At 44.2% G+C, this 11,758-nt stretch overlaps 1 protein-coding gene across 2 annotated transcripts; it reads right to left on the bottom strand.

Annotated features, from left to right (window-relative positions):
• Nucleotides 1-533: 533 nt before the first annotated feature.
• LOC133895935 (uncharacterized) lies at nt 534-2,867 on the bottom strand. Of its 2 annotated transcripts, none has more exons than XM_062336461.1 (4): nt 1,938-2,793; nt 1,390-1,460; nt 1,053-1,278; nt 534-965 (listed from the first exon to the last, which is right to left on the bottom strand). In XM_062336461.1, exons 1-4 carry the CDS (start codon nt 2,097-2,099, stop codon nt 762-764), a joined length of 663 nt encoding a protein of 220 aa, XP_062192445.1. In that variant the 5' UTR covers nt 2,100-2,793; the 3' UTR covers nt 534-761. The 2 variants fall into 2 exon arrangements, with proteins under 2 accessions (XP_062192445.1, XP_062192446.1); XM_062336462.1 differs by having other exon boundaries at nt 844-982; nt 1,938-2,867.
• Nucleotides 2,868-11,758: the final 8,891 nt, after the last annotated feature.

Genomic DNA, 11,758 nt, shown 5'->3' on the forward strand with positions numbered 1-11,758 from the left:
CATATTCGTTAATGACTATATTGTTATTAAATACCAAAATTACTATCATAGCCTAATATGGTTATTTTCGCTACAATTCTAGTGTCGAGGTAAGTCATTTTATAAATTAATGTGCTAGAGACTGACATCGAGCTTGAGTCGACAACATGGAATATCAAAAAACCTATCTGGAGGCATCCTCCAATGACAAGTCCATGAAAAATTTAGACTCCTCTTCCAAAGCTTACCCCCAAGAAATCTCCACAATCGGAGATGGGGTATTGGTCCATCCAATCATGATGACAATATTACGAATTCATAGGATCTCGTTGATCCGACGGCATGGAATAACAATCAACCCCCTCCATGACAACAACTTCGATCTGCAGTGGCTTAGAAGCTCCTAATAACAGGTCAGGCACAAAGGTATTTCAAACCACCTAATGAAGATGGGTAATAGCCTTATTTTACCCTCTTTCTTATTGGGCTTAGTGTTTAAAATGCCAAAACAGTCAGCTTAGGCATTTTTCTGCTCTACAAGGACAGAAGGAGGATGACACTGAAGCTACACCTCATATATTCATTAGCCCTCCACACCAGCATAAACCATAAGTCCATAACAAGTAGTGATCGATTACGCATGCGGCATGCCTATGTTTTCATCACGAGGCATGAGCAAACAACAATCCAGCTTATCCCAAGGATTCTTACACAGCTAGAGGACTAGCGTCTAGCGACGACCCATATAGATCCTACGACTACCACTAAATATCATCATCTACCTATACTCTCAGGGCTAACTGATCCTGCCATGCGATCTTCCTCTTGCCAGCTCGCCCCACCGGGTTCCGAACATCCCAGAATGCAGGCATTCTCACATCGCTGGGGCCGGCACCAGCATCGTCTTCCATCGGGTAGATCTTCGCCTTGCCGATGCTGAGAGGCTCCCGGTAACCATGGTTGTCTTCCACTTCCATCTCATAACTCTACAATGAGCCACACCCTGTTAAGATAACAAACTTCATAGACATTGCAACAAGTGAAGTGTGGTTACAACTTCTACCAAATATCACCTGCTCACAAGCCTCGTTGAGGTCAATCACGGGAGACGCCCTCGGAGGACCATCTTGTCTTGGTTGCACCGGCTGGCTTTTGCTGGAGCTTCCGACGGCGTGTACCGACGGGTGCTCGGCCCAAGCGGTGGTCCGCGTGGCGAGCGGCATTGCTGGATTCCTCACTCTACAAACAATTGTCTGCCATTGGTTTTCAGACAAGGACTTGAACCTTTTCCGCAAAAACCTGCGAAATCATAGGTTTACAATAGGAATTAGCTCGCAACATGCAACACAATCGTCCCGATGGATATTGCATAAAAAACTATAGGAAGAATGCTATGGTCAAGACAATTACTTGACTTCAGCCAAAAGCATTTGCTTCTTGAGCCTGTCCAGGTGCAGCCTCCTCTTCCTTGCTTCGGTTTCCTGAGGTAATCATCGGATACCATAAAAGGTGAGATAAACTAACAAAACATTATCGTAGCCCCAATGCCCTCATTCTGGAACCTTCAATAAAAGCTGAACTGCAAATCACAGTGAAATAACGTGGAGCAAACCAGCACCATTAATCGCAAAAAAGAAAAAACAAACGACACCATGCTACACTAGTAAGGGGAAAATATCATCTCAGCGAGTCTAAATCAATCTCAAACATTGTAATAAACAGATTAAACCTAAGAAACGCTTCAGATCGACAAGAAACACCAGCGAAACCGCCAAGAAATCAAAAGAAGAGAGGGATTAAAGCCCAAGATCAGAACCCCTGAAGAAAAAAAAAACTGAACCAAGATGTTGCCGATACCCCCTCAAAAACCGATCAGAGAACGCGAAAGCCCAAAGCCCAGATCAGATTAGGCACCACTGACAACGAGAGGAGTTGGAGCTCCGAGATCAGGAACCCACCTTGAGGAGCTCCTGGTAGTCGTGCAGGAGGCCCCGGTACCTGAGGTTCGCCCTGTACGCCGCCTCTTCCCCACCACCGCGAATCGGCCCGGGCGCGCTAGAGAGCGGTAGCCACGGCGCTCCCGTCGCCGGCTGGGCCAAGACGACCTTGGCCTTCTTCATGGCCGCCTCACCTCAAACACCTTCCTTGAAGGGAGGAGAGGACGAAGGAAAGGCGGAGGAGATAGGAACGAGGAAGAGAGGACGGAAGTAGACAATATAGATATAAAGGCGGAAGGCGAGGAAGTGGAGGTGGGGGAAGTTTCTTGCGCCTGCTTCCCCTCTCCCCCTTTCTCTCTCCTGCTGCGGACGGCGTGTGAAGGGGAGCTCTCCTCTGACCCATGAGAGAGTTGAGGTGGTGCCGAAAACCCAAAAAGGCCCATTGGTGGCAACAGGAGGGCGAGCGAGCACGCCCGGCAAGAAACTCCACGCCACCGAACGACTCTTCAACTCTCATCTCGTCCCTCTCTTGTTTGATTGGCTGTTTCTCTCTCTACCCATCCGCCTAGCAGTCGTAGACAAGAGGGAGAGGTGGGCAGCGCTGGTAATGGTGTGTGGACGGAAGTTGTGGGGCGCAGTCTCGCCTTTCCCTTGCCTTGCTCGCTTCAGGGCCCTAGATGTTTGATTTGCTTCCACACAGAAATCTCTAGAGAGGAGGGGAATGGAGGTGGTGGTATCAATGCGATGATGCATGGTGCACGCCTGCGTGCATTTTCTTGCTATCATGTCGCTCTCTTGGCGCCTCTCTCTCTATCGAAAATGTCATGATCATTATGGAAAGCAAGAAAGACTTCGGGGTCGACATGGACACGGTCATGGCGGCCCCTCTTTCTCTCTCCTCCTGCCTCTTCAATGGCTGGGATCCTTCCTGATTTATTTTCTGCTTGCTTGTCTATCACTCCTCCCGTTCAGAGAGAGAGAGAGGGAATCCCGATGGACGGAGAGAGAGAGAGAGAGGGAGGCGAGTGAATGGACGCGGACATCGTGGCGTGACGGTGGTGCAGCTGGTTGAGGTGGGGGCTTCGTATCGTACGCAGCGATCGGAGGGGATGATGATGGGTGCGTTGTGGCAGTGGGTCGGTGGTGCGAGCTTGACGCTGCAGTCCTGCTGCTCCTGCCAATTAAATGCTCCCCACCACCACCATCCTGTTCGCTGCTGCAGGGGCATGCGATATTACCGTTCTACCCCTACTATGACATGCTGCTGGTACACCGCCTCGGGAAGAGAGAGATGGGTAGGAGGAGAGACGAGATTGAGATTGAGACGAAAAGGCTTTTGGAATTCTGTGCCTCGGTGGGGCGGGGAAATGGACGCCGTCACAGAAACGAAAGGGAAGGGTAGCATTCCATTATCATCTGCTGCTCGGCCCCTTTTTTCTGGAAAAGAAGGTTGAAAAACAGAATCCATCAGTCGCTATAATCACTGACAATGTACACGACGACTCACTGTTTTGATCAAGAACAAGAAGCTTACTGAGTATTGACCGGAGACAATACATCTCAGCTTGTCTGGCGTCTCGAGGTCCCTTATAATTTACTCTTATCAACGGGTCCTCCTGTGAAAAAAAGCATTGCGAAAAGAAAAAAATATAAAAAATCTTAAAAGTTATTTGGATTTTAATTTTCCCCGAAATTATTTTGTTGAAAAAACCCTAAAAAATATGACTTTCTTTAAAAAACTCCAAAAATAAAAAAAATCAAAAAAATTAAAAAACTAAAGACAATTGTACAACCTTCTGTGATTTTTTTTCAAAAATAATATCTTTTACATCATATTTTATAGAGTGAAAGTTAAAAAAAAAAGGTGCAACTCATTTATTATCAAGCAGGTCTAGGCAATACCAGCTAATACTAAACTTGTCTTAATATATAAAAACAACATAGTGGTATTCAACACGTGCACCATAAAAATCCTAACATCAAGAAAATCTGGAAAAATAAAATTTTCAAAAAGCCTAACCATGTTGGATGTTTCGTCCTCACAATTGCGTCCAAATTACCCTCGTCTGTCATTAAAAAAAGCGCTTTCGCAGACCTACACAACTCATGATAGTTGTCTTTCCGATTTTCTCCTCCTAGGATCATCTCCAGCAGCTACCTCAAATTTTCATCCTCAAAAATACTATTACAGCATCCTCTATCACTATTACAGCGTCCCTTATTTTTTCATCTCCAGAAGCTACCATATTTCCTATCTTCTACCCCTCTTTTTCTCTCTCTGGATCCGTCTGTCAGCCTCTGTGAACAGTGCTGATACAGTACTGCTACAGCACTTTGCTACAGTCTGACGCGTTTTCCTGCATCTGGGCCCACTGGCAGTCCCTGGGAGCAGTGTTGCTACAGTGATGCGCGCTGCTACAGTAGCACTGGATGCGGTACCTGCTGGGGTGCATTTCTCAGTGCTACAGTACTTGCGGAGTACTGTAGCACTGGATACTATCTTTGCTGGAGTTGGTCTAAGTATCTGCACAAAGAAAAAGCAAGCTGTCCTTATCTCTTTGCCCTATACTGTTCGGGTTTTTGAAAGAAGCTTGCTTCCATGTTATCAGCGGCGGATCCAGAGGTGCACACGAGCTCGAGCCTCCTACTCTAGACGTATTTGAGTATCACCTAAGCCTCTCCTAAACCTGATCATGGGCGGTTCTATTCGGCAGGCAAACTTGACCTGATCTGATCCGAAATAACTCGAACTGGTTTGACCTGACTAGTCTAAGGGTTGGGCTTAGGTTTGACTCTTCCAACCGCAGTAGGGTTTAGATCGGACTCACCTTCAAAAATGGACCCGGAAGCCTGAAAAAACGTGAAAAAACTCAACCCAACCTAGGAAAACCCAAAAAAACACGAACTTGCCCTGCCCGTAGTGGGTTTCAGGTTGCGCTGGGGTTTAGAAATCCAGCCTGATGTCAGGCTCGGGCTTACGGGTTTTCTATTGATCGTTTTAAAGTCCGATCTGGTAGTTGAACAGGTCTAGCCTCTCTCCTGTTCCCTAATTTTTTTGTCATAATAAAGCGAGAAGAGGAAAAATAAAAGAAGAGAAAGAAGAAGAGATAGTCCCTATAGTTTTTAAGTAAAATTTAAAAATCTACAATTATTTTGATATATATTGTAAAAAACTATAACTTCTGCTGTCCATTTTAAAAACCTATAACTATTTTGACACGTGTTAAAAAAACTACAATTTTCGCACTATGGGTCCACATATCATCCTCTGTAACATATAATAGGAGGATCAACCGTGAGCCCACCTATTGCCAGAGGATGACAGGTGGACTCGCAGTAAGGAAGTTATATTTTTTTAATATTTACCAAAATAATTATATATTTTTGAAATAAATACTAAAAATTGTAGTTTTTTACAATATATATAAAATAATTATAGATTTCTAAAACTTATTCTAGTTTTTGACTTGGAACCGTCACTGCACGTTATCCATGTCATGTATGGTGAGAACCAGCCGCAAGCCATTTAAAACGGCAGTCACTAAGGCTTCTCTAGACAAATAGTATCAAAGCATGCAAACAATTCGGGGAGGAGCGGCAAGATTCAGGTTCAACTCTGATCAGAACACATAGCGCGGCTGTCGTTCCGGCCAACTCCGATGACAGCTCTGCGAGAGGGTAGCAGTAGCCCTACGTTGTTCCGATAAAAAAAATTAAAGTACTCCATTTATTTTAAAAATATAAGGCACATAGTTTCTGTCCACTTGTAAAGTATTAGACGTTTATGTAGTTTTAATTGTCTTTTATCTATTTTTGCCATCATCAATCTTACTTCTCTTCTCGATGTTTATAAGCACCCACACAGCTATTCTCTTTCTTATTCCTGACACATTAATACTATGCACACTATGGTCGATGCCGCGATGCCTATACTATTCTGTTAGTTTCATACAACCTTAATCTCCATGCCCGACGGAAATACATTTTGTGAAAAGAAATGAACAGAAACCTATGTTGATGGATGGGACCATTGTCTTTTCTAATTTTACATCGGTACTGTATATACGAGGAAGAGATGATCCCAAACCATATAAAATCACGGGAATGCGCTGGTCTCATGACTGAAAATCCATTCATCGCACTGGGACATTACCCATTATCGTCAATAAAACAAGGGAGGCGCGCTCACACGCACCTGCCGTGACACAAAACCGCAGACATGGAAGAAATGGCATGAGATGTATGCCCAAGCTTCGCCACGAGAAAAGTGGATGTCCAGCGATGATATTATTCAGGAGGGAAGATCTGAACTGTAGGAAATGCTGCATCGTGATGTCCTCTGATCATGACACCGCACTGGCCAAAAGCCCAAATGTGCCGTAGGTAAACAATCTCATCGGAATGTCCTGTGCAGATACCAAAAGGTCGCAGGAATGTCCTGTACGAAACAAGATCAACGGAGTAAACTGAATAGTATGTACATCACGATGCAGAATGAAGAACTAATCAACCTAAGAGTCTAATTTCTTAGAGGCAAGCTGAGGGAGAAAAGTTTCCTATCTCTATGACCAGAGAGAATGCGGTGTTCGAGGTCTTCATCCACTACAGCTTTCATCTCTCTGTGTTAGATTTCTTCAAAGAAATACTCAATTTTTACAGTATCAAGCTCATCAACCTCGACCCCAACTCTACTACAATGTTGAGTATTTTCGCTCACCTATGTGAATCCTTCGTGAGAGTGAAGCTGCTCGTACTCCTCTTTCTCTACCTCTACCGGTTGAAGCATTTTTCAACTACAAGAGTGGCGGATTCCGTCAGCTTCTGCCTCCGTGAGGACCTTGCTTGAGTGCATAATATTATAACAAAGTTGTCGTGGTCAGGATAGCATAAACAATGACTCTACTATGAGTGCCCTGCCTTGGGTGTGCTTGAGTACAATTGTGTCTGGGCAAAACCAAGTGCAAACTGCCAAGAACCTCTTGAGGTGAGCTAGCAACTCGTACTCGTTAACTAGGAATGGCAATTTATCCTGATTACCTGTTTACCCGTGGGTAAATACGTGAATAGGGTAGGGTCTGGGTAGCAAATAGTACCCACGGGTATATTCGTGGGTAAAAAATACTACCTGATGGGTAAACGAATACGGGTATGGGTAAGGCATATCCATACCCACGAAACTCGTATACCCATCATATAAATATCTCACCTCTAAACCATAACATTTTACATCATATAAATACCCCATCCTGGCCCACCCCGTCGTGCTGTCGCTGCCTTATCTTGCCATTGCCACCTCGTATCGCACCCCCCGGCCAGTCCTGTCTCGCCGCTGTCGCCCTGTGCCTACCCCCGCCACCTTGCCGCGTCGCCCGACCCCAGCCCACCCCAACGCCCAATCTTGCCGCCGCCACGCCACCACGCCGCCTTGTCATGGCATGTCACCACGGCGCCCCATGGGTAATGGATATACCCACGAGTAACGGGTACCCATGGTCGACTCTTCACCCGCGGGCGTTCGTGGGTATACCCACGGGTGGATAAAAAATCGATGAGTACGGATATGAGTGAGCACTACCCATACTCGTCGTACCCGATTGTCATCCCTATCGTTGACTTCATCAAGGTACTCAAGACTCATAGTTTAACTGCCTAGGAAATGATGCTAGATTTCATCCAGGGCCACATTAGTACATTGAAGTCCTCAAAACACCTAACATGGCTCTACTCGGGATGCCAAAACCTGACAAGGGACGACGACAAAGGTAAGTAACTAGGATATATAATTATTTATTATATATTACAATAAATATTGTATATCTATAAAAGGTATCCATGATGGTTCACAACCACCATGCAGTAATTAAGGCATGTGATAAAATATCTGGTATATAAGGCCACTCCCAATGATGGTTTCTTAGACATTAATTAGATGTCCACATAAGCAAAAAGATAACGTGGAAAGAAATTTAAAGATGAGAGAGAATGAGCTTATTTTTTATGAAAGAATCTAGCTCTTTGAGTAATTCTAGATAAGTGTGAGACAATAAATTGTCTTGAGAGTCCTCAATAAACTAACAAAACACATGCATGCATTGAGAGCTTGTTTCTTAACATCAATTTCTTGATCTATCTCTTCTCTTATACGTCACATAAGAAACAAGGCATTAGGAGTAGCTTAATCATATCTGATAAGAAAACTAACCCTGTATTTGGAAGGGTTTTCCTAGATATTCTGGAGAATTGCTATTCAGGAAGATTATGCTCGAAGGAGTCCAAGTAGGATACGACTGCCTCGCCCCTAACTGCAAAAGGAGGGGAAGGGTACATCGAAGGAACACCTTTCTATAACCAACAACATGCAAGATATTACAAGTCAACTCGCGCCTTCAAGAACTTTGAAGTTGTGAAACCCTAGAGCAAGCCTTGTCAGGTAAGAACCAGAGACACCTAGTGAAGATCCATGGCAGATATTAGAATCATCCGACTAGGCCTTCCAAGACTTGAACATGAAGAAATTTGCCCAGAGCCTTATGACTAGATCTAAATACCCCCTTCCCCCCCCATTGTAACATCTGTTCCTGAGATTAGGGTGTAGGGATGTTATCCTAATGAAGGCCTAAACCTGTATAAAAATTTATGTCTCTATCTTCGATACATACTATGCAACCATCAGGTATCCCTACTTATTAAATAAGTATTTAGCTATCTGACGAGATATATATTCCATATATCTATGGAAGGTATTTGAGGATCGTCTACATCTTACTCGATACAGGGCTAGTCATAGCAGCTACAAAGTAAGGTGTGGAGGTAAAGTATAAGAAAACTAATCATACCGAATAAGGAAGTTGTCTATTATTCAGGAAGGATTCCTAAATATTTGGGAGTCTAACGATCTAGAAAGATTACGTCCGGAGGAGTCTAGGTAGGTTATACCTGAGTTCCCCCGACTATATAATGTGGGTAGAAAGGCACGTCCAAGATATATCACCCATTGAAGAAAGTCTAGTTGAGTAGAAGAACAACACCCATTGAAGATCCACAGCAAAAGCAATCCCCACTAGATTTTAAGCCTTGGACACATACAAATCCACCTAGTTCTTAGGGATAGATCCATCTATACATCATATTGTACTCTCTAACACCAAGGATAATCAAGGCAAGACAGGATATAGGGCTGTTACCTAACTCAGGGGCCTAAACTTGTATAACTATGTGTCTCTCTACTCGATAATCTTCGATGACTATGCATGTAACCATATTTTTGGTATCATAAAGCAATAGACAGTTGTGTATAAATCCTTGACACTATCAATTTACTAATCATTGATAGTTGGCGCTGTTCGTGGGGATACAAGTATGTCGGTCGTCATCAGAGCATGTCAAATCTCTAACAATGGGCTACACAGATCTCGAGTCCTACAGTGACTTCAGACCCGATATCTATGTCAAACCCAACAAACTACCGGAGATCTCTCAACCTCCTATGACAACTTTCACTCAGCAAGTTCATGTGACTTCTGATCAAGATGATTGCTTCAGCAATCATATGGACTAGGAGCCAGAAGATTCGACTACTATCGTAGTCCCAACTTCCAGTAGTGCCCACTATTGAAGAATTGATTATTCGGAGTGGGAGATCCCCGAGGACGAACCTCGATTTACATAATTCGATAATTCCTCTGATGATGATGAGGAGGAGCATTATGAAGTTAACGTGCTTTCTGTCGATCACGATGATGATCAGCAAGGTGATAACGTTGGAAATAACAATAATACTGCCACAACAAATGATGATGTCCTACAACCGAGGGGTTCAATCCAATCAGTGCCCCTCACTCTGACTCCCAGTCACAATCAAGGTTAGGAAAATCACACACCATCGCCTTCTTGAATACTCTTTGGCTCATTTGGCGATGGCCAACAATTCGCTTTTGGCACAACACAATGTCTGGAGAGCTCCAAATCTGTCACACCCTGATTTTTCAAATTTTCAATTCCTAAAATTCTAGATTTTAATTAGGGTTTGTAATAAAAGATTTGTTCTTTTTTGTAATTAGAATACAATCCTTGTCGAATTACCAAGGAGCATAAAACCTATTTTATAAAAGAAAATGCAATTTGACACTTGATATATTTGTTTGAATGCACTCATGGTGGAGTTAGGTATTTAGGGTTTATTTGATTGTCTTTGTTTGTTCGTTTTTGCTTTAGAAAAGAATTTAGCAAAGAATAGAAAAGGAAAGAAATAAAAAGGGAAAAAGATAAACCCCACCCGGGTTGCCTTCTCCCTCTCTTCCCTCTCCCTCAACCCAACTCTCCAGCAGCCCGGCCTTCTCTCCTCCTTCCCTTCTCTTCCGCGTGGGCCGCGCCTTGGTTTCAGCCCAGCTCGCCTCCTCGCCGAAGCTCACCAGCTGGCTTGCCTCCTCCTCTCCCACTTCAGCCCAGCCGTAGCTCCACGACAGTGGAAGCGCCCACGCCTAGACATTTTTCGCCTTCTTCCTGCACCCTGTGCCTTGCCGCTTTCGCCTGAGTCGCTGACATGTGTACCCCGCGGGTCAGATTCATCTCCTTCCTTGAGTCGGAGCCCATCCCAAGCTCGATCGCGCTGTCCGTCAAATCAACACTCAAACCGAACGAGGGATCTTCGAGAAGTTCGCGGGGTATGGTCTCCGTGATCTGCATGACCGATTGCCGGCCCTATCTCCAGCGAACCGCGTTTAAACGAAGAGATCAAGCTTGGATTTGAACCGCCACCACCATAAATCTCAACCAAACTTGATTTGGCCTCCCCAATCCTCCTCGCCTATAAATAGGTGCCCCTATACCCTCCCCAAAGCTCACCGATCTATTTCCCCAACTCGTCGAGTCGTTTTAGTCACCGGAGAGCCTTTGCACCGGAGCTCCACCATCCGTAGCTGCCGCCGCTCCTCGCTAAGCTTCTCCAGTGGTCCGTCACCTCTTCCGAGGCCCTAGGTGAGTTCGCCATTGCTTCCTCCCCGTTCGTTTTTAGCTACTCACCGACATAGCCGGCGAGCGAGAGCGCTGATTCGGCATAATTTCGGACGAGCGCCGCTATCTCTGTGTACTCCGCCGCCATGTCCTTCGGAGAGCTCGTGCACCAAGTCCATTTCCCATCATCGTTTGCCCTGCACCTGGTGTACAAGCTTTCGAGCCATCCGATTCCTATATTTTTACAATTAGGTCCCTTAACTTTTCCAAAATTACATATAGGTCCCTCTATTCTTACAAAAAGGTCCCTATACTTTCTGTTAATTACAAATTAGCCCTTTTCTTTTATAAAATAAACTATAATCTTGTTTTTAGTGTATCGTTTTCGTTGTAGCTCTGTTTTGAGTGATTCTTTCGCCGTTAGATTCATTTCCCTGAGCTCTATCTTTCTAGATAGATCTTTTCTTGTTGTTCTTTTATTTCATGCTCTATTCTTAGTGTGATTTATTTGTGTGCTTTGCCGGTAATTGTGCGATTTGTCGACAATACCCCGGATCAACTTGAAGAATGTCAAGATCAAGAGTTAGAGTACACTGAGCAGAAGCAAGGAGAAGGCAAGTGTCCTTGATCATCTTGAACCTATATCTTAAATGTTTTGTTTTACAAAATTTCATGCAATGTATATCAACTTGATGGATAGTCACCTATGTTAGGGTTTTCCCTAGATTTTTCCTTATCATCTCTTGGAACCTAGATAGTTTATGGCTGGGTATTTTTGGTGGGTAGATTACTTAGCCATGCTTTTGGGATACTAGGAAGTGTCATAATCTTGACTAATGAACATATGCAACAATGGTGGTTAACTTGTTAATGGTCTAGAGTAACATGGA

This window comes from Phragmites australis, chromosome 16 (genome assembly GCF_958298935.1).
Source record: "Phragmites australis chromosome 16, lpPhrAust1.1, whole genome shotgun sequence".
Lineage (NCBI taxonomy): Eukaryota > Viridiplantae > Streptophyta > Magnoliopsida > Poales > Poaceae > Phragmites > Phragmites australis.